The sequence below is a fragment of the Schistocerca americana genome, chromosome 1 (assembly GCF_021461395.2).
Source record: "Schistocerca americana isolate TAMUIC-IGC-003095 chromosome 1, iqSchAmer2.1, whole genome shotgun sequence".
NCBI lineage: Eukaryota > Metazoa > Arthropoda > Insecta > Orthoptera > Acrididae > Schistocerca > Schistocerca americana.
The window spans coordinates 964,052,144-964,079,157 of record NC_060119.1 but is presented as its reverse complement, the minus strand read 5'-3'; the positions used below and the strand labels follow the sequence as shown (position 1 = coordinate 964,079,157).

Below are 27,014 nucleotides of genomic sequence, written 5' to 3'. Positions count from 1 at the left end.
TGTAGAGCTTTTTGCAATATTTATATGTGGCTTCTGCTTTTCCATCCACAGTTCGTTTCATACTGGTTTCACATACCGTCATGCGGCCGCATAGCTGCAGAAGGTTTGCTGACTACGGGGGCAGCAGATACTTCCGCAGTTTTACGTACCCGCGCAACGAATAACAAGTGCATTATTGGATGGAATGTTCGATCTCCAATACCTTCCTAGCTCTTGCATATCCTTAAACGAGCGTTTCCGCCGTCCAGGAGAGTTTTGGTGCCCCCTGGGCCTTCAGGGTTACAGGATGCAGCAATATGATCAACCAAATAAACCCGTTGTAAAATCGTCTAAAACCCTACCTTCTGATATTAAACCGTTTTATTCGTTATTTTTGCATCTCCAGACGCGATACGTATCTAGAATCAAGAAACTGGCTACTTTGCCGCAAGAGCGCCGCGGAATCTCAGCTTGGCGACCACATTTTGAGAGAGGTAGTGCATCCAACGATAACACTAGACACAGAAACGGCCCCATACAGTGTTTTAAGATGATTCCAAGTTCTGAGTGTAGCATATCTGTGATCCGTGAGAGGAGGCTGTGAGGAGAACGGATTTGGACAGATCACATTTTTCGTTGTCAATTGAGCACAGTATAGTGCCATCCAGTGTATAATGCGTCATTTCTGGTTCGCAAAGCCTGTAATGTGAACAGCAGCCGTTACAAATGCGAGTTGTTAAGAGCGGTGGCTGTGCCTTGTCTTCCAGCTCTCTGTGATGTTACCTTTCAACAAGATACAGTAGGGCCGTATGCTGGCCACGCTCTGTTGGCTGTCTCGATACAGAGGAGTTGCCCTATCCATCACGTTGTCCATATCTCACCCGTTGAAAATATCTGCTTTTGGGTTGCTGAGACAGGTTCTTCACCACTTGCCAGCCACTACCATTGACGAACTGTAGCATAGAGACGAAGCAACATGTAATGACGTACCCGTATCTGTAAACCAAGGTCTTTCGACTTAATACCTAGCCTGGTTAGAAACATAGCTGCTGTCTGAGAGGTCAGGGGTGTGTACCATGTTTCGTACTCTATATACCCCCAAATTAACTACAAATATAATCAATGAATTCTTTCTAGCATATTATATGCACACTGCACGTAAAATTTGTATGCTATCCTTCCTGGCGTTACAATTTTAATGGGCAGAATTGTAAATTTTTATAAACTCAACTGTTCTCTGAGTGGATCGAAGACCTCCAGGAATTCCTCTCTTGTGCCAGTCTATCTTTTACCCTACGTCCTCAATTATTTATTGGATGTATCCGAATCTCTACCTTCCTCTACAGTTTGTACCCTCTACAGCTTTCTCTACTATCATGGATTACCTGATGCCTTAACAAATGTCAACCATCCCGTCTTCTCCCAATCTGCGGAAAACCTCCTCATTACGTATATTACCAGTCCTCCAGATTTTCATCATTCTTTGGCACCACATCTCACATCTCGAACGCTTCGATTCTCCTCTTTTTCTGGTTTTTATTGAGCCCATGATTCACCATCATACAGGGCTGTGCTCTAAACGTACATTCTCAGAAATTTCTTTCACAGATTATGGCCAATGTTTGACACTAGTAGACATCTCTCGCGCAGGAATGCCTTCCTTCGGCAAAATGTTTCGATTGCCATACAGAGTAGCGGATACTTTAATTTCGTCTACTTCGTGCGCATCAATTTTGTTATTAAGTTTATAGTTAATCTCATTGCTACTACTACTACTACTACTACTACTACTCTTTCTCTGGTTTACTCCCAATCGATATTCACTTGTCGTTAGACGTCCTAAAGTTCTTCCTGAGGCATGTCATCAGTCAATCGTATCATCGACACTTTTTCGCTCTGAATTTTAATCCCACTCTTGAACATTTCTTTTACTTCTGTCGTTGCTTCTTCCGTGTGTAGATTCAACAGCGGGGGTGAAAGACTACATCCTGTCATACACCCTTTTTAATCCGAGAACTTCACTCTTGCTCTTTCATTCTTATTGTTATCTCTTGGTTCTTGTACAAATTATATATTATCCGTGTTTCCCTAATGCTTAACCGTGTTTTTATCAGAATTTCAAACATCTTGCATCATCTTACAAGACGACGTTTCTTGATTTTTCTTCAGTTCTGCTTGCCCTACTGATCGAAACGTCAGAATTGCCGCTCTGGTGCCCATACCTATCCGAAAGCCAAATTTATCGTCGTCTAACAGATCCTCAGTATTATTTTCATTCTTCCGTATATTATTCTTGTCAGTAATTTGGATGCATGAGCTGTTAAGCTGATTCTGTTATAGTTCTTGCACGTGTTTGCCTTTGCTATCTTCGGACTTACAGCTCACGCGTCCACGTTGCTGACAAGAATAATATACAAAAGAATGGAAAAGAACATTGAGGATCTGTTAAGGCAGATATGACGTTGCGGCTAATAATACAAGCAGGACTATACCAAAATCGACCTGAAAAAGGGTTCGACTGTGTAAAATGGTACAAGATGTTAGAAATTCTGAGAAAACATGGGATAAGCCCTAGGAAAAGGCGGGTTATGTACAATATGTACAAGAACCAACAGGGAAGAATAAGATTGGAAATTCAAGAACAAAGTGTACGAGTTGAAAAGGGATATACGACAGGGCTGTAATCTTTCGCCCCTGCTGCTCAGTCTATACGTCAAAGAACCAATGACGGAAATGAAAGAAAAGTTCAAGAGCGAGATTAAAATTCAAGATGAAAAGATATCAATGTTAAGATTCGCTGGTGACATTGATATCCTCAGTGACAGTGAAGAAAAATTACAGGAGATCTGTTGAGCGGAATGAGCAGTCTAACGAGTACAGAATATGGACTGAGAGTAAATCGAAGAAAGACGAAAGTAATTAGAAGTAGCAGAAATGAGAACAGCGAGAAACTTAACATCATGATTGATAATGAAGAAGCAGATGAAGATAAGGAATTCTGGCAACCTAGACGGACGAAGAAGGAGGACATAAAAGGCAGACTAGAACTGGCAAAAAGGGCATTCCTGGCAAAGTGAAGTCTACTAATGTCAAACACAGGTCTTGAGGAAGAAATTTCTAAGAATGTACGTTTGGAGTACACAGTTGTATGGTGGTTAAACATGGACTGTGGGGAAACCGGAACAGAAGAGAACAGTAACAAATGAGATGTGGTGCGACATCAGAAGGTTGCAAATTAGGTGGACTGATAAGGTGAGAAATGTGGGGGTTCTCTGCAGGATCGTCAAGGAAAGGAATACATGGAAAACACTGACAAGAAGAGAGGACGTGATGATAGGACATTTGCTAAGACATCAGGAAATGATTTCCATGGTAATAGAGGGAGCTGTAGAGAGGAAAAACTGTAGCGAAGAGCGAGATTGGGATTCATTCAGCAAATAATTGAGGGCGCCGGGTGCACGTGCTATTCTGAAATGATAAGGTTGGCACAGGAGCCTCATCTAACCAGTCAGAAGACTGATGACTCAGATCTATCCCTCCCGCATTATTCGACCGCAAGTCGTCCACAGCTCTATTAAACTCTGACTCTTTCAACAGTTGATCTCCTACATCTTCCATATCAATCACGTCGTCAGGCAAGTCCTCCCCCATGTAAAGGCCTTCAGTGTACTGTTTCCACCTATCTGATGTGTTCTCAGTGCTTAACAGTGAAAACCGTTGCACTCTTAATGTTTCCGACCGTACACCACCGAAGATTGTTTTTACTTTCCTATATCTGAATCAGTCCTGCCGAAGACCATTTCTATTTCGATACCTTCACATTTTTCCTGAAGCCATTTAACCATTGCTTCATGGTTTACCTGCACCGTGGCTTGCCTGACTTATATAGGGTGTTACAAAAAGGTACGGCCAAACTTTCAGGAAACATTCCTCACACACAAATAAAGAAAAGATGTTATGTGGACATGTGTCCGGAAACGCTTAATTTCCATGTTAGAGATTTTAGTTTCGTCAGTTACCTACGCTCAATGGAGCACGTTATCATGATTTCATACGGGATACTCTACCTGTGCTGCTAGAACATGTGCCTTTACAAGTACGACACAACATGTGGTTCATGCACGATGGAGCTCCTGCACATTTCAGTCGAAGTGTTCGTACGCTTCTCAACAACAGATTCGGTGACCGATGAATTTGTAGAGGCGGACCAATTCCATGGCCTTCACGCTCTCCTGACCTCAACCCTCTTGACTTTCATTTATGGAGGCATTTGAAAGCTCTTGTCTACGCAACCCCGGTACCAAATGTAGAGACTCTTCGTGCTCGTATTGTGGACGGCTGTGATACAATACGCCATTCTCCAGGGCTGCATCAGCGCATCAGGGATTCCATGCGACGGAGGGCGGATGCATGTATCCTCGCTAACGGAGGACATTTTGAACATTTCCTGGAACAAAGTGTTTGAAGTCACGCTGGTACGTTCTGTTGCTGTGTGTTTCCATTCCATGATTAATGTGATTTGAAGAGAAGTAATAAAATGAGCTCTAACATGGAAAGTAAGCGTTTCCGGACACATGTCCACATAACATATTTTCTTTCTTTGTGTGTGAGGAATGTTTCCTGAAAGTTTGGCCGTACCTTTTTGTAACACCCTGTATTTCTGTATTCCTGAATTTCTTGAACATTTTCTACTTCATTATTTCGTTTATCAATTTATTTTTTGCTATTACCCAAGTTTTCTTTGCAGTTACCTTCCTTGTACATGTGTTTGTCCATCTTATGTGACTGTCATTTTTAGATATGTCCACTCCTCTTCAGCTGATATGTCAATTGTGACATTCATTATCGCAGTATCTATGACTTGAGTATATATGCCGGTAGCGGTCACTCTACCAATACGAGAAAGTAGCTTAATGACCGTTTCTAGTGTTTAACTGTTCAGCATTTAATTCCATGAAAAGTGAGGCTGATACTATTGTAACTAGTTTTGTGATAAATTACCGTTCATTTAACAAAACATGCATTATAAGTACAGCGTTTGCTAACTTCACTATCAGGGACCAAGTTGTTTGAATGGTGCTGTAAACACGTATGAATAGCTATGGCTGAGAGTGTTGGCGAACAGGTATCTGGAAATTGTTAGGTAATAATGTTTATGATGTAGGGAAAGCATGACCACTGGTAAGTTTAACTCGTTAAAAGCTGCATTCGTTGGTTGCGAGTAAAAAATGCCTACACAGTCTCTTGGTGTCAACACTAAATCTATCGTAATTGAAATCATACGTTTGGGGAATAATTGTCATTGCACATTTTCCATAACGTTTTAGAAAATGGTGAAAAAGACGAACTATTGTTACTTTTTTCTAGCTGTTCGTTCTTCATTCAGAATGGTCTAAGTCTTCGCGTCCCCATTTGAAGCCACATATGCAGAGACCATCGGGGCCGGTTTTTTTTCTTTTTTCTTTTCTTTTTCTGTCCTGTCAATGAATTCTGCTGTTACTCGTGTTACATTAGATTGCTCTTGTCTGGAACAGGCTCCTTCAGTGTTCGATGACTATGAATTCAGAGTAGTTTACAAACAATATTGCTCTTAGATAATGCTGCCTCATCTTGCCTCAACATGACAACGGAGAAACGCTCCAAGAACTATTCACACTACGAAATGATATTACTCCTTTGTCTGTCTTTTAGTAATACCATCATTATAAATAAAAACAAACATATAGTCTCTTCAGCAACGGAGTACATCGTCTCCACGATCCTTCACTTTGTATCTTCCTTAATTTTATTTTTTATAGAGATAATTTAAAAATCAGACACAATTTTATTGTGATGGGTAAACGAAAAATCTCAGGGTTCTCACCCGAATAACGTCATTTGTTTCAGATGACGTGACGCGACTGTAGATGGCGCCGATAGTCGCCGGCAACCTGCTGCTTATGTTGGCGGCCCTGGCGCACTCTCTCCGACTTGGTAAGTGACTAGCGCTTCCCGACGTTGAAACTTTGCTAAGCGAACAGTCGAGCCTGAATATCGGAGTATCGTGCAAACACGAGCAGGTTATCAACGCTGCTTGAGCACATTGTTTCTCTCGTGTCTGTGGTAAATTCCCAGATAACCATCTACTCTGTTTACATTCTCTCAAGTTTCTCGTTGATGGTTTGTTTAGGGCTAAGCCTGAATCACGCTGCTGAAATTTGTGCCCAGAATAACAAAACCAAATTCTTTGATTTATCTTATATCACACAACCGGCTTAGAAGACAAGATAATGTTTCAAGAGTTATATGGTGTGATCAGAGTACAACAGAAGGGTGTTGTATATAGTTTCGAACAATAACGATGTTAGAGTATAGAAAATACTGTTATATGCAGTTTTATTATCCGTGTTGTGCTTAACAAAACCATTAGTAAATATAGAAGTACTTCCTTCTGTTGAAGTAAAAAGGGGCTGTTTTGGGAAATAATACCAGTTCAGTTGGCAGTTTTGAGCTCTAATGGTTTAACCTTACATCGTGTCTATTAGCAATAGAATTCGCCGTCAGAGCTCTTATCAACAAAAGTATTGTGTTGGGCAAGGTTTTTAGTAGACATTGCCAACCATCCAAAAATATAACATGTATTTTAGTTAGTACGTTTTGTTCGATAACGCATTTAAATAGTATTGTAATCACCTACAGGTATCTCATTTGCTTCATCCCTGAATACTGTAAAATTACGAAGTTTTAGTAATCAGAGATGTGGTGTTTTATGTAACTCATTGAATTATCCATCTCAGTATTTGAAAGAAAGTATGAAGACCCTTAACTAGTGCTGGATGCAATTACTGTCACATGAATTCTTTGAATATGGGAACTCAGTGAATCTAACTAATTAACATGAATTTGTAATTGCAAGAAAAGTTGTGAGGGAGATTTTGTTACTATGTTACATGATTGAGAGTCCGCGACTGGACGACAACAATTTATTAAGTTTTATACATTCTGGTACGAGTCACTACTGAAGCTTTGTTCTTAAACAATGCAGATTAATACGTGTTACTACACCCTTGCGGCCTCAGCTCGTCCTCCCTGCGGGTTCGGGGGTAAGAATAGGCCCGCGGTATTCCTGCCTGTCGTAAGAGGCGACTAAAAGGAGTCTCAAACGTTTCGGCCTTCTGTGATGGTCCCCTCTTGGGTTTGACCTCCTTTTTTTTCCAAATTTCCGTTGTTAGTGCGTGCCATTTGGGGAAGGACACATTACGTGGTGTTTTTCTATTAGTCCATCATGCTCCACCATCTTGCATGTTACCTATTGTCGTGTGGGGGGGACTACGCCCAACATCTTCTGGGTTGTCTCCTTCTCGCCTTGTGCGCACTCTTCTTCTTAGCGCCTACGACAACTGTGGACCCTTTCAACACCTAAAATCCAGCACGGTAGCCAGTCCGTTGTGGTGGGGTCGTCATGTACCCTCTTGGTGGTAGCCCCCTGACCACGCAGGGGTCGCACTACAGATGCCAGAGCTGTTTCCTCCCCATGCATGCCGAGGAGTATGTGCCCATCTTGTCTGGGGCACGGGGACTCCAGGCAACGGGATATCGGCCAGGTACCCGTTGCTTTGGCTGGGTGGCGCCCTTGGGGAGAGCCCTCGTTCGGAGTAGGTTGCATCTGGGCGGATGTGGCGCAATGAAGCGCAATAAATCACACCAAGCTGGTGGTCGCACGGCCACCAGCGTCTCTAAGCGTGGTAGAGTAGACTTTGATGCTGCACAATATGACCCTCAGTCGTTCCCCTCATTGGCTGCGCCATGGGAGGGACGCCGATCTAGTGCCAAGCGGGAGCCTTACGTACCGCAATACCTTGTCTGCAGCAGGACTGATGGTGACTCCTTTCTTATGACGAAGCCTCTGTTTTTTGTGGAACACCTGGAGGAAAAGTTTGGGGAAGTGGCGGGGTTGTCTAAAATGAGGAATGGGTCCATCCTCCTCAAGACGTCCTCCCCAGCCCAGTCACGAGCGTTGCTCTTGTGCGATAAGCTGGGTGACGTCCCTGTTACCGTCACTCCCCACAGTAGCTTAAATATGGTCCAGGGGATTATTTACCATCGTGACCTCTTGTTACAATCCGATGACGAGCTGAGAGCCGACTTGGAACGACGTGGTGTACATTTTGTCTGTCGTGTACATAGAGGGCCCAAGGCTAACAGGGTGGCCACCGGTGCCTTTATCTAGGCCTTTGAGGGTGATGTCTTGCCCGAGAGGGTCAAGGTGATGGTTTACCGTTGCGACGTGAAGCCATACGTCCCTCCCCCGATGCGGTGCTTCCAGTGCTGGAAGTTTGGGCATATGTCCTCCCGTTGCCCATCCAGCGCTACATGTCGTGATTGCGGACGCCCCTCTCATCCCGATTCTCCATGTGCGCCTCCGCCTGTATGTGTCAACTGTCGGGAGCACCACTCTCCATGCTCGCCGGATTGCCCCGTTCTTCATAAGGAGCGGAAGATCATGGAATTTAAGACCCTGGACCGGCTTACTTATCGAGAGGCAAAACTGAAATATGAAAGGTTGTATCCTGCTTCCATTCGACCATCTTATGCTGCAGCCACGTTATCGTCGCCCACGCGAGCGACGGTTGTCGCCTCATCTGTGCCGCCTTCAGTGGGCCCTCGGGGCCGTGTATCTCTGTCTGCCCCCCTCGTGTCTGGGGGCAAGCCTTCCTCTGTTGCCCCCTCAGCAGTTGGGGGCAAACCCTCTTCTGTCGCTCCCCCCATGCTTACTTCGGGAGTGACATCTGCTCCACAACCGGGAGGCTCGATCCCTCCCCCTCCTTCTCCGCCGGCGTTGCCTCCGCCGGTTCCTCTCTCGCGGAAGGGGTCCCTCGGGGCTCTCTCTTCCTCCGTTTCTTCTCCTTCCCAGCCAGATGCCAGCCAGTGGCTGAAGGTTCCGCCACCTGCTGGTCGTAGGGCTTCTGCGTCGTCGTCAGCCTCCGACGCTCCTTCAGAGAAGCTCTCCCAGCCCTCTCACCCTAAGGGACGACGTGAGAAGAAGGAACGGCATGTGTCCAAGAAGAAGGATGTTCTGGCGGTTTCAGCACCGTCTGCTGTACATAGTCCTGGCTCCGGGGGTGAGGTGGAGATCCTCGCCTCTGCCGCGGATCTCGCCCTCACGGAACCCTTGGGGGCCTCTCCTATGGACTCAGCTGACTCTCCCCCGGTGGCGGCAATTGGCTCTGAAGCGCTGTCTGCCTCTTAGTCGCATTCATGCCCTCCCAGTCCCTTCCTGCTTCCATTCTCCAATGGAACTGCAGCGGTTATTTCCGCCACCTGCCTGAGCTCCGGATGCTTCTGAGTGATTCCCCTGTTCTCTGCATTGCTCTGCAGGAAACTTGGTTTCCTGCACTGCGGACCCCCGCCCTTCGCGGTTCTCGGGGATACTATAAGAACCGTGCTGCCTGTCAACGAGCGTCAGGTGGGGTTTGCCTCTTTGTTCACCACTCTGTCTGTAGCTCGCCAGTACCCCTTCAGACGCCTTTAGAGGCAGTTGCTGCCAGGGTTGAGCTCTCGCCTGCTATTACTGTTTGCTCTGTTTACATTCCTCCGGATGGGGAGCTCCCCCGACATGTCTTGGCTGCGCTGCTGGCTCAACTCCCGCCACCATTGCTGCTTCTGGGCGATTTCAATGCCCACAACCCTCTATAGGGTGGGACTGTCTCTGATGACCGCAGTCGGGCCGTGGAGCATTTGTTGGCTCAGCTCGACCTTAGCCTCTTGAACACCGGTGCTCCCACGCATTTCAGTGTTGTCCATGGCTCGTTCTCGGCCATCGATCTCTCTCTTTGCAGCCCCGGACTTGTCCCATCCCTCCACTGGAGGGTGCACCCTGACCTGTGCGGCAGTGACCATTTTCCCATCTATTTGTCACTACCCCAGTGTCGTTCTTCTGGGCGCCTGCCCCGCTGGGCTCTCCACAGGGCAGACTGACCAGCTTTTACTTCTGCTGCAACCATTGAGTCTCCCCCACAGGGTGACATTGACGAGGTGGTCCGTGTTTTAACCACGTCCATCATTTCAGCGGCCGAGGCTGCCATCCCCCGATCTTTTGGCCTCCCTCGGAGGAAGGCTGTACCCTGGTGGTCGCCGGAGATTGATGAGGCTATTCGCGACCGTCGGCGGGCTCTCCAGCGTCATAGGCGGCACCCGTCTCTCGAGACCCTCATCGCCTTTAAGAGGCTCCGTGCCTTGGCCCGTCGTCTTATTGCACGGCGTAAGCAGGAGTGCTGGGAGAGGTATGTCTCATCCTTGGGCTCCCATGTCTCCCCCTCACTCGTGTGGTCCCGGATCCGGCGGATTTATGGATACCAGACCCCTATGGGTGTCCCTGGGCTCTCCTTGGACGGCGCTGTCTGCACGGACGCTGCCGCCATTGCTGAACGGCTTGCCACGCACTTTGCTCAGAGCTCTGCGACTGCATCTTATCCCCCCGCCTTTCACTCTCTAAAGGAGCGAGCCGAGCGGACGCCATTCTCATTCCACACGCGTCGTTCTGAAACATACAATGCTCCTTTCAGCGAGAGGGAATTCCTCGCTGCCCTCGCCGATTGCCCTGCTACAGCACCAGGCCCAGACTGCATCCACGCGCAGATGCTGAAGCATCTCTCCAGGGACTGCCAGAGACACATTCTCGCGATATTTAATCGCATTTGGAGCAAAGGCGTGTTCCCGTCGCAATGGCGAGAGGGTGTTATTGTCCCCATCTTGAAGCCCGGTGCGGACCCACTGGCGGTGGACAGCTATCGTACCATTTTATTGCGCCGCTCTTTCCGGGTGCAAATCGGTGCCACCTCTAGTTCATCTTATATACAGGAAAATGGGGTCCCGCAGGGCTCAGTGTTGAGTGTCTCCTTATTCCTGGTGGCCATTAATGGTCTGGTTGCAGCAGTGGGGTCGTCGGTGTCCCCTTCTTTATATGCCGACGACTTCTGCATCTCATTTAGCTCCACGAGTACGGGAGTCGCCGACCGCAGGCTGCAAGTCGCCGTTCGCAAGGCAGCATCATTGGCTCTGACTCATGGTTTTCAGTTCTCTGCACCCAAGACTCGAGTTATGCACTTCTGCAGGCGTCGGACGGTCCACCCTCATCCTGAACTTTACCTCGACGGCCACCTGCTTGAAGTGGTGGACACTTGCCGCTTCTTGGGACTCGTGTTTGATGCCCGGCTCACATGGGTTCCTCATGTTACTCAGCTGAAGCAAAAATGCTGGCGGCACCTCAACGCCCTCCGCTGCCTTAGCCACACGTCTTGGGGTGCAGATCGCTGCACGCTGCTGCGATTGTACAGAGCCCTTGTGCAGTCCCGGCTTGATTATGGGAGCCTGGCCTATGGGTCTGCGTCATCCTCAGTGTTGAAGTTGTTAGTCTCCATACACCACTGTGGGGTTCGGCTTGCCACTGGCGCTTTTCGCACTAGCCCCGTGGATAGTCTACTGGTGGAGGCCGGGGTTCCCCCGCTGCGGATTCGCCGCCATCGTCTGCTCGCCGACTATGCTGTCCACGTGCATTGCTCGCCAGGCCATCCCAATCGTCGCCTGCTTTTCCCTGCCATGGTCCTCCATCTGCCCAAACGGCGACCTAGGTCTGGGCTTTCCGTAGCTGTCCGCGTCCGGTCCCTGCTGTCGGAACTGGGGTCATTCCCTCTTCTGCCTCCCTTCCGGGTCCGTGCACCTACGGCTCGCTGGTGTTTGCCCCGGCCGTCCGTCCGTCTGGACTTGGCGCAGGGACCCAAGGACTCGGTTCCGCCTGTGGCCCTCCGTCGCCGTTTTCTTGCGCTCCTCGCCTCATTTCCGGGCTGTGAGCCTGTCTACACTGATGGTTCCGTGGTTGATGGTCGCACTGCCTACTCTTTTGCTCATGCTGCCCATGTTGAGCAACGCTCCTTGCCAGCTGGCTGCAGTATTTTTACTGCAGAGCTGGTGGCCATCTTACGCGCTCTTGAGCATATGCGTTTCTGCTCAGGTAGGTCCATCGTCATCTGCAGTGACTCCCTGAGCAGCCTTCAGGCCATCGACCGCTGCTATCCCTCTCCTCCTCTGGTGTCCTCTATTCAGGAGTCTGTTTCCGCCATTGCCCGTTCTGGTCGTTCGGTGGTCTTGGTTTGGACGCCAGGTCATGTTGGCATCCCGGGGAACGAACGTGTTGACAGGCTGGCCAAAGGGGCGATCGACGCCCCAGCTTTGGAGATCGGCCTCACAGCTCGCGATCAGCAGCTGGTGTTGCGCCGTAAGGTGCTTGGGGTGTGGTCTGCTGAGTGGCGAGGCATGATGGCGCCTAATAAACTGCGGGCTGTCAAGGAGACGACCGATGTGTGGCGCTCCTCCCTGCGGTCTTCTCGCAGGGACTCTGTTATCCTGTGTCGGCTGCGCATCGGCCATACATACCTGATGCACGGCCATCTTTTGCGTCAGGAGGATCCCCCCCTGTGTCAGTGTGGGTCCCGGCTGACGGTCGCCCACATTTTATTGGAGTGTCCCCGACTGCGCACCCTTCGGCAGTCTTTTAATCTCCCGGGCACCTTGCCTTTGATTTTGTGCGACGATGCCTCCATGGCTGACAGTGTTTTACATTTTATCTGTGCTAGTCCTTTTTATGGTTCCATTTAGAGTGGTCCTGCACCTTTCCCTTTGTGTGTCTCTTGTCCTCGAGTCTCTCATATTTGGTTGCAGATTTTAGTGTGTAGTCGGTTGGTTGACTCTTTCCCTTTTTTGTAGTCGTGGTCAGTCAACCAGTCTCCGGCCGTCTTCTTTTCTTCTGTTTCTTTTGTCTGGTGTTCATCTGTCCTCTTCGTGTCTGTAGTGTTCGTTACCGCATTTGTGTTCTTTTAGGGCCTGAGGGGGGAGTCTCCTTCCCCTTGGGGTTTTACCTGCTTCGTGCATTTCTGTCTCGCCTGTTTTTGGAATGGGGGACTGATGACCTTAGCTGTTTAGTCCCCCTTAAACATCCCAACAACCACCACCTCAGCTCGTCAGCAGTTGCCCATTCGAATGAATGCTGTATTTATATACTAGGCTTAACATAAACTTATATATTAAATTATTACATTGATGTTAAGCTAATTTTTACGAGCTGAGGTTCGAAACACGTAGCGACTTCTATTAATCTAAATAGTTAAAAATAATGCTCCAATGACAGTGAGCTATGCCACATATATGAAGACATGTATCAACATCTCCCAGAATTACTGCGATTAGGTATGGTGACAAAAGATTTAAAATGTTTTTGTGTAGTAGTCATAAGTAAAATATCAGAAGGGGGCAGCGGCGTGGAGACGAGTGGACTGTACGAGTTTCAAGAGGAGATCGATTTTCTGTTTGAAAGACTTCTCTGAGACACATCACTAGCCTGGAGTTTTACTACTGGGCTCATACGAGCCAGCAATGTAGATGAGATTCTTGTAGTCTGGAATTTTCTTTACTCCTGCTGCGCTCAAGTGCCACAAGGTTCGACTTCTGAACTAGGCGTATATGCCAAGGAAAATCGTTAGGAAGCACTGGTAAAGGTGCAATTCCATTCTTTTCTATTTTTGATGCTATGAGCCAACCTAATAATTACTTTTTTGTGATGAACGAGCCAATGTCGTCTATGACGTGTCCTGAATTACTAAAAGGCTACACTCAGTAACGCAACCATAACCAAGACCGTATAAATCGGAACACAGGAATTAATGAGGTCAATCGTTTTGAATCGAGAAGTTTCAATCAATTCGAGACACGACTCTGCAGACAATGAGCTATGGTCCCGCCCAGCGAAGAGAAGCTACCTACTTTGTTTACTAAATCCGCTAGCCGGCTGTAGCCACGACTGTTAAGAACAACCTCAAGATCCACGTAGCTTGTTCTGGTGCTGAAGTCTATTCCCTTATCCTGCTAACACTGATACTTCCAATGATCACGATACTTGCCAGGATAAAGGAGCTATGAATCGAAATCGGGAAAGCCAAATAGCACTCGCTCTTCACAGTAACCGCTTCTGATCATAATTTCTGTACATAATATGTGTGGATGTTTCGAGATGATCAACTCATCACATTCGTACGTTTCTTTGAGCGGCGGATCAGTTTGCTCCGGAATGATTACACCCAGTTTGGATCGCATACACTAAAATGAATGCCATAGTTTAACATTTTGTCGACAAAAAACTCATTTCATATGAAGTAGTAACCAACTGCGGTAAGGATGGAACAGGAATATCATTATGACATTGCCGTACGAAATTCCTAGACTGTCCTCAGTTGATTTAGGGTAACCATACAGTCACTGGTGATGCCAAAGTTTCAGCTTTTGGGCAGTTTTCATATATGCCAAAGTTTCGGCTCTTGCACAGTTTTCACATAAGTGCACAAAAAGCCAATGCTGAGGCGTTATGTCCTAAGTAGCTTGTTCCAGTGGTGGACGAAAATGTGAACAGAGAAGAGCGATTTTTGTAAGATTTTCAGAATTTCTTATGAACGCGTCTCAAAGTGAATCATGACACTCGCATCTAATTTGGTGAGTACACAAGGCAAAACACTGAGTTGTGGGATGGTTGTAACTTTTCACGGTTTCAGTGATTAACAGTATGTAATTTTTAATTTATCTTGTCATTATGGTTAGGGCCGAGCGGTTCTAGGCGCTTCACTCTGGAACCGCGCGACCGCTACGGCCGCAGGTTCGAATCCTGCCTCAGGCATGGATGTGTGTGATGTCCTTAGGTTAGTTAGGTTTAAGTAGTTTTAAGTTCTATGGGACTGATGACGTCAGATGTTAAGTCCCATAGTGCTCAGAGCCATTTGAATCATTTGTCATTATGGTCACCGTCCGGAATTTACTAGATTTTAAGAAGGTCTTAGCTTTCAAGGTACTTACACGCCAAGGGAGGTGCCATTTCACAATCCAAACCACCCGTGATGCTGTATTCGTGTTGTACTACTTACTTAGCAAGGCATTAGTTATTTTCCCTATAAATGCAAAGGGCTATGCATTTTTTTTAAAGTCTCGTCTCAGTGTTTGTCAATCAGTTTGGTGAATATTTACTGATTTCCATTCCGGAAATTATCAGTCATTAGTTGGGGACTCTGTTTACTATGTTTTATTATTCTGATAATATTACAACGCCTACGATCTCGCTCGATGGCTCCCCTGATATTTGTAATTAGTTGAAAGCCTGGTTATCTGCCATGTAAACATTCTGACCTCTAAGGATTTTTCTTCAAACCATTTTGACATAACTCTGTAGTGACAGGGTTGGGCTGTCTCTTGTTAAAGATACATATAGTCTGTTAAAGATACATTCACAAACGGATGCACATTATAGCACTGCATTCCTGTATCGTTCACAGAAAAGAGATGAAAACCTTTATGTGCTGGGCGTCTTTCATCTCGTGTAAACATTCAGAATACGGTCATTATTCCCTCGTCTGATGGAAGCGAATATTATCGACTCATATGGTTTTGCACGTAATTGTTATCAACCTCCAGCGTGTATCAACATGTACCCGGCATTGAACTGATGCATAATCAGTCTATCCACTGTTACAGTCCCTATTTGTCTACGGTTACCTCTCCCATCAACACTTTTTTTCAGCCCATGGCAGTTGAATTTGGCGATGGGGATTTACTGGAATTAAAACTACTGACGGTACTCCACTGAAACGAAGACCCGTGATAAACCCGTGCCTGGCCACTTTGGAAATACTGTCTCAAGCGTCTGGCTGCCACGGTCTAGTGATCAGTTTCAGTGTTTTTGCATCTGCAGGCCAGCCTGTGCCCGTCTGTACTGCCGAGAGCGAGTACGTTGTTTGACATCACAGTCACAGGACACGTCAGGTTATTCCTCTCGTTTCTAACTACAATATTATTCATACAATGTAGGATTTCATGGCCGGTATCCGTTGCAGTTAAAACATCCGGGTTGATGGGCAATGGTCAATGTATAAAATTACGTCCTCTCCGTTGCCGTTTTACCTCCGAACATGTCACCTGCCATCGGAATCGAAACGTCAGGGAGTCCTTCACGGCCTATCAGCCCGGAAGTGTTAACTTAAGTACAATATTATTTAAAAAATCGCATCATTTTTCCTTTGAAAGTTTACATTTATTTCCAGACCACATTACACTAATAAACGAAATACAATAGTAACCATGTCAAAGAATGAGCGACAGGACTCTTTTTTTAATAAATAATCTGTTTAAGTCACCGATCAAAGGACCCAAGCCACACGCAAGAAATCAGTAATAAATACAAATGGCAAGATAATAAGGTAAGACATTTCTTATTTAAAGCAATTTGGTCTTGGACTAATTAAAAGAATTACTCTGCGAAAACGTCAAGAAAAAATCGTCACTTCGGCTCCCAAAGGGTCATGAAAAAGGAAAGTTAGATCAATTTCAATATTAAAAAGGGGACGTCTGTAACTGTTAAAGTTAACCTGTTTTGGACCGGATAAAAAAAATTGATAATGTATTCAAAATCTAATTTACTGACAACATTTATTTCCCCAAAAACAAAGACAGACATAATGTATGCTAAACACATTGTGATGGGATATCGTGAACAACTAACAGGTGGTTTGAGACTACAATGGGTAAGGATGCAGGGTGGCAGAAGCGTGTCACGTACTCTGGCCCAGTAAATGTGGATAACGCAATCTGAATTGATTTGACGCTGTGCAGACTTTGATCGACAATCTACAGAAGTCTATATAGGTGCAGCTGAGAGCAAGCGGCCATTGGGATTTGTACACCCTGACAAGGCCGGAGCAGCAGTACATTACCCTGTTTGCTTCGTGCAGCCCTGTAACTTGCACCTGGCGAGATGTGTGCGGCAGAGACGGGGCGTAAGGTGGCACCTGTGAATCGATCGCGGCCACAAAAGAAAAGCAAAATCTCGCGGTCTAGCGATCAGGCAGACGGATCGCAATTTACTCTCTACCAGAGCCCTGAAATCACGGTAGACACACCCATTTGCGGGTCGTACCAAGGACCAACTTGGCTCACATATGCGACAGAGCGCACAAGGACACCAAACGTCTAGTAAGACTAGTAAACCAAAAACGAGTAAGTGTGCCGTCGGCAAAGAGTAGTCCGAGACCTTTGAAGTCACACTGTTGGAACAGTAAGAATTTCACCACAGGCTCCCCAGTCTAAACTACTTTCAAGTGAAGTCAGTCTTAGGACAGATCTCAAGTACCAACCATACATGCCAGAGCTTCGACCAGAAGATGCTTCCAGATCGAAGTCCAGAACCCAAGTGCCTTGCCTCGCACCACTCCAGACAAAAAAATTCCGTTTTACCACCAAGTGCACAAACGTCAGCACCTTCACCCCATCTTGAGCCAATCGCAGGACTTTAGAGGCACTAAATCTCCCCTCCTATATGACAGCACAAACTCATGTCGAACCAGCGCAAGAGTTAAGAAACCTGCGTGTCTGAAAAAAAAAGAAACAGCCAATTACTGGCCTTTTTTAAGTTTTTGTGGAGGGAGAAGATGTTTTTCTTCAAAGTCATGTTACTTCCCGTGGCAACAAGCAAACAGATACAATCTTAAAGATCTTTATCTAAATCACCTTTGCCTTGGAGCATGTTAGACCTAACTATGAGGTGTCATAAAGAATCTATCTCTAAACATTTCTCAGATGCCAGAGTTTCTTATATGACCGAGATGGCCGATGGAAGTGGGCCACAGGCCTATTTCCAGTTTTGGCGAACACGGAAAATTGTGAATTTTTATTAGGTGTGGCACTGCACACAATGCCTGGTTTACAACTCCATTGGGTAGACGCATCCATTCAGTCCATTGCCCCCACCACATTTGGCTGGCGCCAGTGCAGGTATAGTGGCATTATCCTACTGGAGACCTGTCTCGACAAGGTGGTAATCTATCTGCCTGTCCGGCAAGATTTACTGAGAGATGGACTCGCCGCCACTTGCTTTCAACTTCCAACATGCCATTTCTACAAACTAAGAACCATAAACATACCTCATTCTTTTAGCGCCCTACCATGCTCCTTCAACATCTCCTCAGGCCATTAACTTTCTAGAGTAATGCTCAAGGTGCATAGGTCGTAAAAACTCTTTACTAATTTTTCGTATATGAAAATAGGTGACAGAGTAACTTGTTCTCTCTCAACTGCAGTTACTAAATCACAATTGCAAACATTCAGTCTTCAGAACAGATGAACCATGAAAGTTGAATGCTAACAGCTACGACCCAGCAAGATGTTTTATTAAATGCATGGAATGAATATAATATGGAAGTGATGGCAAAATGATTAAAAAACATCTCAAACATTGACCACTATAGAAAGTAAGCCCAAATTTTTCAAATATGAGCACAGGAAGTGCAAAATGAAATAATCTGATTTAGAAAATCTGAAGGTTAATCATAAATAAGGTAATATTACCCATTTCAGGAGAGTCGTAAAATGTTTGGCGGAAATTAACATAAGAGCTTGAAAGTAAGAGCATTGGCTAAGCAAACACGCGGCTAGCGCCAACAACTCCACTAAGTTAAAGTCGGGCGGCCACAAACACTCCTGAAAAACATCATACTGGTTCGTAACGGCAACAGGATCCCGCGGCCAATCGCCGCCCCAGACAGCTGACCTTCAATCTGTAAAACTAAGAGTTGTTAATAAACAATACTCAGGTGAAACATAAGCTAAAAGATACAAGTTAAGGAAATATAATTTGCCCACGCCTTACTAACTTAATGGCATAATACCTTCAAATCTTCCATAATAATCGAACAATAACTTTTCTCAAAATTACGCAGAGCAACATCACCTAATAACATAGAACGATAAAACGCTGGCGTAATAAACGTCTCACCCCCCCCCCCCCCTAAAATAACTTAACTGAATAGGGTGAAACGATTAACCTCAGAAAGCTACTTGAAACAGAAAAAAAGTCCACAGGTCGTCTAGGCTACACAGCCAGTTACTTCTTTGTCCCAAACTGAAATATCTGTGAGAAACAGGAGCTTATCTCTAGGAGGTGGTACTAATTGCTATCATTTACAAGTTAGGCTCTATTCCAAGGCACTTAGATTTCAGAGCGATGTAAAGTACAGTCTGAACAGCGTATATTAGTATGATAGCTTTCCTTAAAATAATTGAAAGATTAAATGATGAATCCAAGAAAAGACCCCAAGGCGTTACAAACAACAACTTAATAAAGCAGATGTACTACAGAGCTTATGACAATTTAACAGCACTAAATATCCGATTTCATCAAACACTACTGCAACGACAAACGCCCTGCAGCTCGCTGAAAAATAACACTGCTTTGAAGACCACCAGATCTAAAGTGGCAGACAGCTTGTGGCGTAAACAAGTAACAGTAAGGAAAAACTTCAAGTAGCACTTAAACAATGGCGAGCAACCACTGTTACAAGTGCGGAATAAGCACCAACCATTCAGTGGATTAAACTCAGACTAGTTGTGGTCAGCAATAACTACGACTTTTTTTTTTTTTTTTTGACCAAGAAGTCGTTATTCCATAATTTCAGCTCAATGCACAACATGGAGATAAGGGAAGACAATTCAGATGAAGCACACTGAAGGACGTTGTGAAAACTTCTATTCAGCCATTCAGCCACTAACGGTACATATACTTATATGGATATGGTGTCTATTCTTTCGGACATGTCCGAAGAACAGACACCATTGATGACCTGCAGCCGTCTAGAACGAAATTAGAATTACTTTAACACCTTCAGCTGCTAACGGGCGTTGATATACAGGGTGGTCCATTTATCGTGACCGGCCCAAATACCTCACGAAATAAGCGCCAAATGAAAAAACTACAAAGAACGAAACTTGTCTAGCTTGAAGGGGGAAACCAGATGTCGCTATGGTTGGCCCGCTAGATGGCGCTGCCATAGGTCAAACGGATATCAACTGCGTTTTTTCTAAATAGGAACCCCCCTTTTTATTACATATTCGTGTAGTACGTAAAGAAATATGAATGTTTTAGTTGGACCACTTTTTTCGCTTTGTGATAGATGGCGCTGTAATAGTCACAAAGATTTGGCTCACAATTTTAGACGAATAGTTGGTAACAGGTAGGTTTTTTAAATTAAAATACAGAACGTAGGTACGTTTCAACGTTTTATTTCGGTTGTTCCAATGTGATATATGTACCTTTGTGAACTTATCATTTCTGAGAACGCATGCTGTTACAGCGTGATTACCTATAAATACCACATTAATGCAATAAATGCACAAAATTATGTCCGTCAACCTCAGTGCATTTGGCAATACGTGTAACGACGTTCCTCTCAACAGCGAGTAGTTCGCCTACCGTAATGCATGTTCGCACATGCATTGACAACGCGCTGACGCATGTTGTCAGGCGTTGTCGGTGGATCACAATAGCAAATATACTTCAACTTTCCCCACAGAAAGAAATCAGATCCGGTGAACGTGCGAAACGTGGTATGGTGCTTCGACGACCAATCCACCTGTCATGAAATATTCTATTCAATACCTCTTCAACCGCACGCGAGCTATGTGCCGGACATCCATCACGTTGGAAGTACATCGCCATTCCGCCATGCAATGAAACATCTTGTAGTAACATCGGTAGAACACTACGTAGGAAATCAGCATAAATTGCACCATTTAGATTGCCATCGACAAAATGGGGGCCAATTATCCTTCCTCCCATAATGCCGCGTAGATTTTCCGTTGCCCAATAGCGCATATTATGTCGGTTTACGTTACCGCTGTTGGTGAATGACGCTTCGTCGCTAAATAGAACGCGTGCAAAAAAATCTATCATCGTCCCGTAATTTCTCTTGTGCCCAGTGGCAGAACTGTACACGACGTTCAAAGTCGTCGCCATGCAATTCCTGGTGCATAGAAATATGGTACGGGTGCAATCGATGTTGATGTAGCATTCGCAACACCGACATTTTTGAGATTCCCGATTCTCGCGCAATTTGTCTGCTACTGATGTGCGGATTAGCCGCGACAGCAGCTAAAACACCTACTTGGGCATCGTCATTTGTTGCAGGTCGTGGTTGACGTTTCACATGTGGCTGAGCACTTCCTGTTTTCTTTAATAACGTAACTATCCGGCAAACGGTTCGGACACTTGAATGATGTCGTCCAGGATACCGAGCAGCATACATAGCAAGCGCCCGTTGGGCATTTTGATCACAATAGCCATACATCAACACGGTCTCGACCTTCTCTGCAATTGGTAAACGGTCCATTTTAACACGGGCAATGTATCACGAAGCAAATACCGTCCGCACTGGCGGAATGTTACGTGATACCACGTACTTATACGTTTGTGACTATTACAGCGCTATCTATCACAAAGCGAAAAAAGTGGTCCAACTAAAACATTCATATTTCTTTACGTACTACACGAATACATAATAAAAATGGAGGTTCCTATTAAAAAAAAAAAAAAAAACGCAGTTGATATCCGTTTGACCTATGGCAGCGCCATCTAGCGGGCCAACCATAGCGCCATCTGGTTTCTTCCTTCAAGCTAGACGAGTTTCGTTCTTTGTAGTTTTTTCGTTTGATGCTTATTTCGTGAGATATTTGGCCCGATCACTATCAATGGACCACCCTGTATATCAACGGGAACAGGTGAAAATGTGTGCCCTGACCGGGACTCGAACCCGGGATCTCCTGCTTACCTGGCAGACGCTCTATCCATCTGAGCCACCCGGGGCACAGAGGATAGCGCGACTGCACGGACTATCTCGCGCACGCCACCAGCGAGACCCATATTCTCACCTTGTATGTCCACACACTACATTCGTATTGTCCCACCCCAGCACACTTAGTGCTCGTGGAAGACATTCTTACCAAGTCCCGTAAGAGTTCGGGGAATATGTGTGCATCCGCACAGAAGAAGGAGGTCATGGCCGGTGTTGCCAGAACTATAAACTTATATGGATATGGTGTCTGTTCTTTCCGACATGTCTTACATGGCTTACTTGCTTTTTCTCTACATAATAAAACTTTAATGCCAAATAAATCCACTATTAACGTGTTTCTACTTCTGTTTCATTTTTCTAAAAGATAGTAATTTCAGTGGAGAATCCATTGGCATTTTAAACATGTAACATCACACGATCAAACTGAGTTCCAAATCAAAGACCAGATCCAAAACAGTGAGGTACAAGATGCATTCGTAACTCAGCATGACAAAGACTTCAAAGCTGATGTACGAACTACAAACCCATCCGCTTGGGCGGCTATTTATTTCCTGTGGCGGACCAACGGCTATCCCATGTTATGTGCCTACCGTAATCCTCAGGTTGCACGTTCCGAAATTTGTCCTTTCCCCAATATACACCTCTCCCAATGACTGCGATTGTAAAAGCAGTCACTTTTGCGACCAAACGGGACGTGAAACAACCGTCTCACTACCACCATAGTAGGAAGGCAAAATGCGGTTGGTACAGTATGTGCCATACCCCCCACCGCACGCCGTATGGCTTGCGAAGCAAGGTGTTAGTGTAATATTGCTTTATAGCAGTGTATCTCTGTAAGTTACATGTTAACTAAACATATTTAGTTTTTGATTATCTTTCTATTTCATGGCAGTTTAACCAACATTACCAAACACTACATGACCTTCACGCACTATATTGTTGGGTAGTTAATAGCGGTTGTTTATTGTTATCTGAGTCCAAAGTTACAATTTACGACTTCGCAAGAGTTACTACGAATCTAACTTCCACACAACACTGAAAAAAAAACTGAATTATCTTTGCCGGCTGGAGTGGCCAAGCGGTTCTAGGCGCTACAGTCTGAAACCGCGCGACCGCTACGGTCGCAGGTTCGAATCCTGCCTCGGGCATGGATATGTGTGATGTCCTTAGGTTAGTTTGCTTTAAGTAGTACTAAGTTCTAGGGGACTGATGACCTTAGCAGTTAAGTCCCATAGTGCTCAGAGCCATTTGAACCATATGACTTATCTTTATTCAACCATGATGAGGCTCTGTAAACTGAGATTGAGGCAGAATATTTCCTTCATAAATGATGCATCCGTGACTCATGGCGTCAGGATTTGTATGAAAACGGAGTATATTTGCTGGATAACTAGTCATACTTACGAACAATGTACGTTATTCATTAACGAATCTTTCGGCTGGTACCTGTACAATGTACTATTGAGAATATATTTGAATAAAATACTTTTGGACACTAGCTCACGACATTCTGTAAATTTATATGGCAACTATAAAACAACCTTCTCGTTTTACACGGTGATTTGGCCCAAAGGAGTTTATTAGGGTTGACAGTGACCTCGGAAACTTACGCACTTATTCTATAAATGTAGTCATACAATGATTTGTGATTAATAATACTCTCAGTCTACAGATGTTCAGTTATTTTTGTCAAATCCTTTCAGATAAAAAAGATGGAGTCTTCAGTATCAATAATTACGTTTAGTCCCAGTATATTTTCAACTTGACACACTGTCTGTATATAATTGACTATAATTTTTTAAAGTTGTTTTGCTCATGTGAATATAGGTGTGCATTAGTTTTAAAATGATTGATACACATCGTTTCACATTTATTCCTCAAATGGAACAGGGCAGTACAAAGTTTTAGGAGGAGCTCGCCTTTAATTTATTCATTTGTGCATCTAGAACGCGGACTCATTGCGTTATTTCTCTTTTCAATAGGAAAATGCGAGCTGGCCCGATGAAGAATTCTTATTTTTCCTCTTTCATTTTTCCTAATGATTTAAACCACAGTTACACATAATTAGTTTTGGTTTTTCATCTTAGTTTCGTTTATTTTTGTTTTGAAGAGTAACATTGCACCAAGATTTCATGTTAGTTTTCAAAACTGAATAAAGTTTGTTAATCATGAAATCATTTTCCATTTGTGAATGCTATTTCCTGTGACTTCTGCTATGGTTAGGCGATCCTTATTTAACAAATATAACTATGTGTGCACCAACTTGAGGTTTTAAATGTGCTGGTGTTTATGTTGTGCACAGTGGCCAAATAATGAGTGGAATGATATATAATATGCAGATTTAAAATGTGATAACGAGTGGGTAGCGCTTGCATGGTTTCATAGTAAACCTCTAAATCAGTTGCTAAAGCGAATCATCTTCGTAGTTGTTACGGCTGTAGCTTCCCAAGTGAGGGCGAGGTATCATCAGACAATAACAAGCCTTATATGAATATGAAGATGGTATCTGTTCTTTCGGATATGAAAGAACAGATACCATTAGCGATCTTGCACCTTTCGAAGAATGAAATTCCAATGAAATCCAGACCACTAGCTGCTAACAACGGGGACAGTTGAAAATGTGTGCCCCGACCGGCACTCAAACCCGGGTGTCCTGCTTACAAGGCAGACGCTCTATCCGACTGAGCCATTGAGGACACGTAGGATAGTGTGACTGCAGCGACGTATCTCTGGTACGCTCCCCATGAGACCTGTGACACCCACACTTCCAGCTTACTGTCTCCACACAGCATTTGTACTGTCCCTGCCCACTATACTCATTACTCGCGACAGTCAATCTACCGATTCCCGTAAGAGTTTGAGCAATGTGAGTGCATCCGCACTGAAAAAGGTCATTGGCCGGTAAGACTTGTCTATATGAAGAGGGTATCTGTTTTTCTGGACATGTCCGAAAGAACAGATACCATTAGTGATCTTGCAGCCCTCGAAGAATGAAATTCCAAAGAAATCCAATGTCCCCGTTGATATTTATCAACGCCTTAAGCAACTAATGGTCTGGATTTGATTGAAATTTCATTCTTCGAGAGCTGCAAGATCACTAATGATATCTCTTCTTTCATGTCCGAAAGAACAGACACTATCTTCATATGGATACGGGTTACCGACCAATGATCTTCTTCATTGAGGATGCACTCACATTGCTCAAACCCTTACGGGAATCGACATCATGACTGTCGCGAGTAAAGAGTATAGTGGGCAGGGACATTACAAACATAGTGTGTGGACAGTAAATTGGAAGTGTGGGCCTCACGGGGAGCATGGCAGATATATGTCTCTGCAGTCACACTATCCTCTGCTTCCTCAATGACTCAGTTATACAGGGTGTTACAAAAAGGTACGGCCAAACTTTCAGGAAACATTCCTCACACACAAAGAAAGAAAATATGTTATGTGGACATGTGTCCGGAAACGCTTACTTTCCATGTTAGAGCTCATTTTATTACTTCTCTTCAAATCACATTAATCATGGAATGGAAACACACAGCAACAAAACGTACCAGTGTGACTTCAAACACTTTGTTACAGGAAACGTTCAAAATGTCCTCCGTTAGCGAGGATACACGCATCCACCCTCCGTCGCATGGAATCCCTGATGCGCTGATGCAGCCCTGGAGAATGGCGTATTGTATCACAGCCGTCCACAACACGAGCGCGAAGAGTCTCTACATTTGGTACCGGGGTTGCATAGACAAGAGCTTTCAAATGCCTCCATAAATGAAAGTCAACAGGGTTGAGGTCAGGAGAGCGTGGAGGCCAGGGAATTGGTCCGCCTCTACCAATCCATCGGTCACCGAATCTGTTGTTGAGAAGCGTACGAACACTTCGACTGAAATGTGCAGGAGCTCCACAGTGCATGAACCACATGTTATGTCGTACTTGTAAAGGCACATGTTCTAGTTTCACAGGTAGAGTATCCCGTTTGAAACCATGATAACGTGCTCCATTGAGCGTAGGTGGAAGAACATGGGGCCCAATCAAGACATCACCAACAATGCCTGCCCAAACGTTCACAGAAAATCTGTGTTGATGACGTGACTGCACAATTGTGTGCGGATTCTCGTCAGCCCACACATGTTGATTGTGAAAATTTACAATTTGATCACGTTGGAATGAAGCCTCATCCGTTAAGAGAACATTTGCACTGAAATGAGGATTGTCACATTGTTGGATGAACCATCCGCAGAAGTGTACCCGTGGAGGCCAATCAGCTGCTGATGGTGCCTGCACACGCTGTACATGGTACGGAAACAACTGGTTCTCCCGTAGCACTCTCCATACAGTGACGTGGTCAACGTTACCTTGTATAGCAGCAACTTCTCTGACGCTGACATTAGGGTTATCGTCAACTGCACGAAAAATTGCCTCGTCCATTGCAGGTGTCCTCGTCGTTCTAGGTCTTCCCCAGTCGCGAGTCATTGGCTGGAATGTTCCGTGCTCCCTAAGACGCCGATCAATTGCTTCGAACGTCTTCCTGTCGGGACACCTTCGTTCTGGAAATCTGTCTCGATACAAACGTACCGCGCCACGGCTATTGCCCCGTGCTAATCCATACATCAAATGGGCATCTGTCAACTCCGCATTTGTAAACATTGCACTGACTGCAAAACCACGTTCGTGTTGAACACTAACCTGTTGATGCTACGTACTGATGTGCTTGATGCTAGTACTGTAGAGCAATGAGTCGCTTGTCAACACAAGCACCGAAGTCAACATTTACCTTCCTTCAATTGGGCCAACTGGCGGTGAATCGAGGAAGTACAGTACATACTAACAAAACTAAAATGAGCTCTAACATGGAAATTAAGCGTTTCCGGACGCATGTCCACATAACATCTTTTCTTTATTTGTGTGTGAGGAATGTTTCCTGAAAGTTTGGCCGTACCTTTTTGTAACACCCTGTATAGAGCGTCTGCCATGTAAGCAGGAGATCCCGGGTTCGTGTCCCAGTCCTGCCACACATTTTCAACTGTCCCTTTTGATATTTATCAACGCATGTAAGCAGCTAATGGTCTGGATTTCATTGTAATTTCAATAAAAAGACTTCTTCGGACTGTATTAGTGAGATTTTTCGTTTCCAGATCCTGTGAGTGCTTTCTCTGAAAAGTCAGTTGCATATATGTAGGGGCTCTTCCGATATTCTGCATAATTATGAAGCTAATGTCTGTGTATCACTGGCTAAATAATGATTTTCTCAGAATAACATTATTCTTGTACCGGGGAGACGTCTGTTTCAGTCTAAAAGTTATTTTAATAGAAAGTCGAAATTCTCTTTAGGTGAAATGTAAA

The 27,014-nt window shown here is 45.0% G+C and overlaps 1 protein-coding gene and 1 non-coding gene across 2 annotated transcripts in view; one reads left to right on the top strand and one right to left on the bottom strand.

Annotated features, from left to right (window-relative positions):
• Positions 1-27,014, top strand: part of LOC124548252 (discoidin domain-containing receptor 2-like) — a 939,799-nt gene that overhangs the window by 370,496 nt on the left and 542,289 nt on the right. Inside the window, exon 2 of the mRNA XM_047125161.1 lies at positions 5,866-5,952. Within this exon, the coding sequence (XP_046981117.1) occupies positions 5,886-5,952 (67 nt within the window). The 5' untranslated portion in view covers positions 5,866-5,885. The remainder of the gene's footprint in view (positions 1-5,865; positions 5,953-27,014) is intronic.
• Trnat-ggu lies at positions 21,606-21,680 on the bottom strand. The gene has a single exon. It is a non-coding gene; the product is annotated as a tRNA-Thr (tRNA).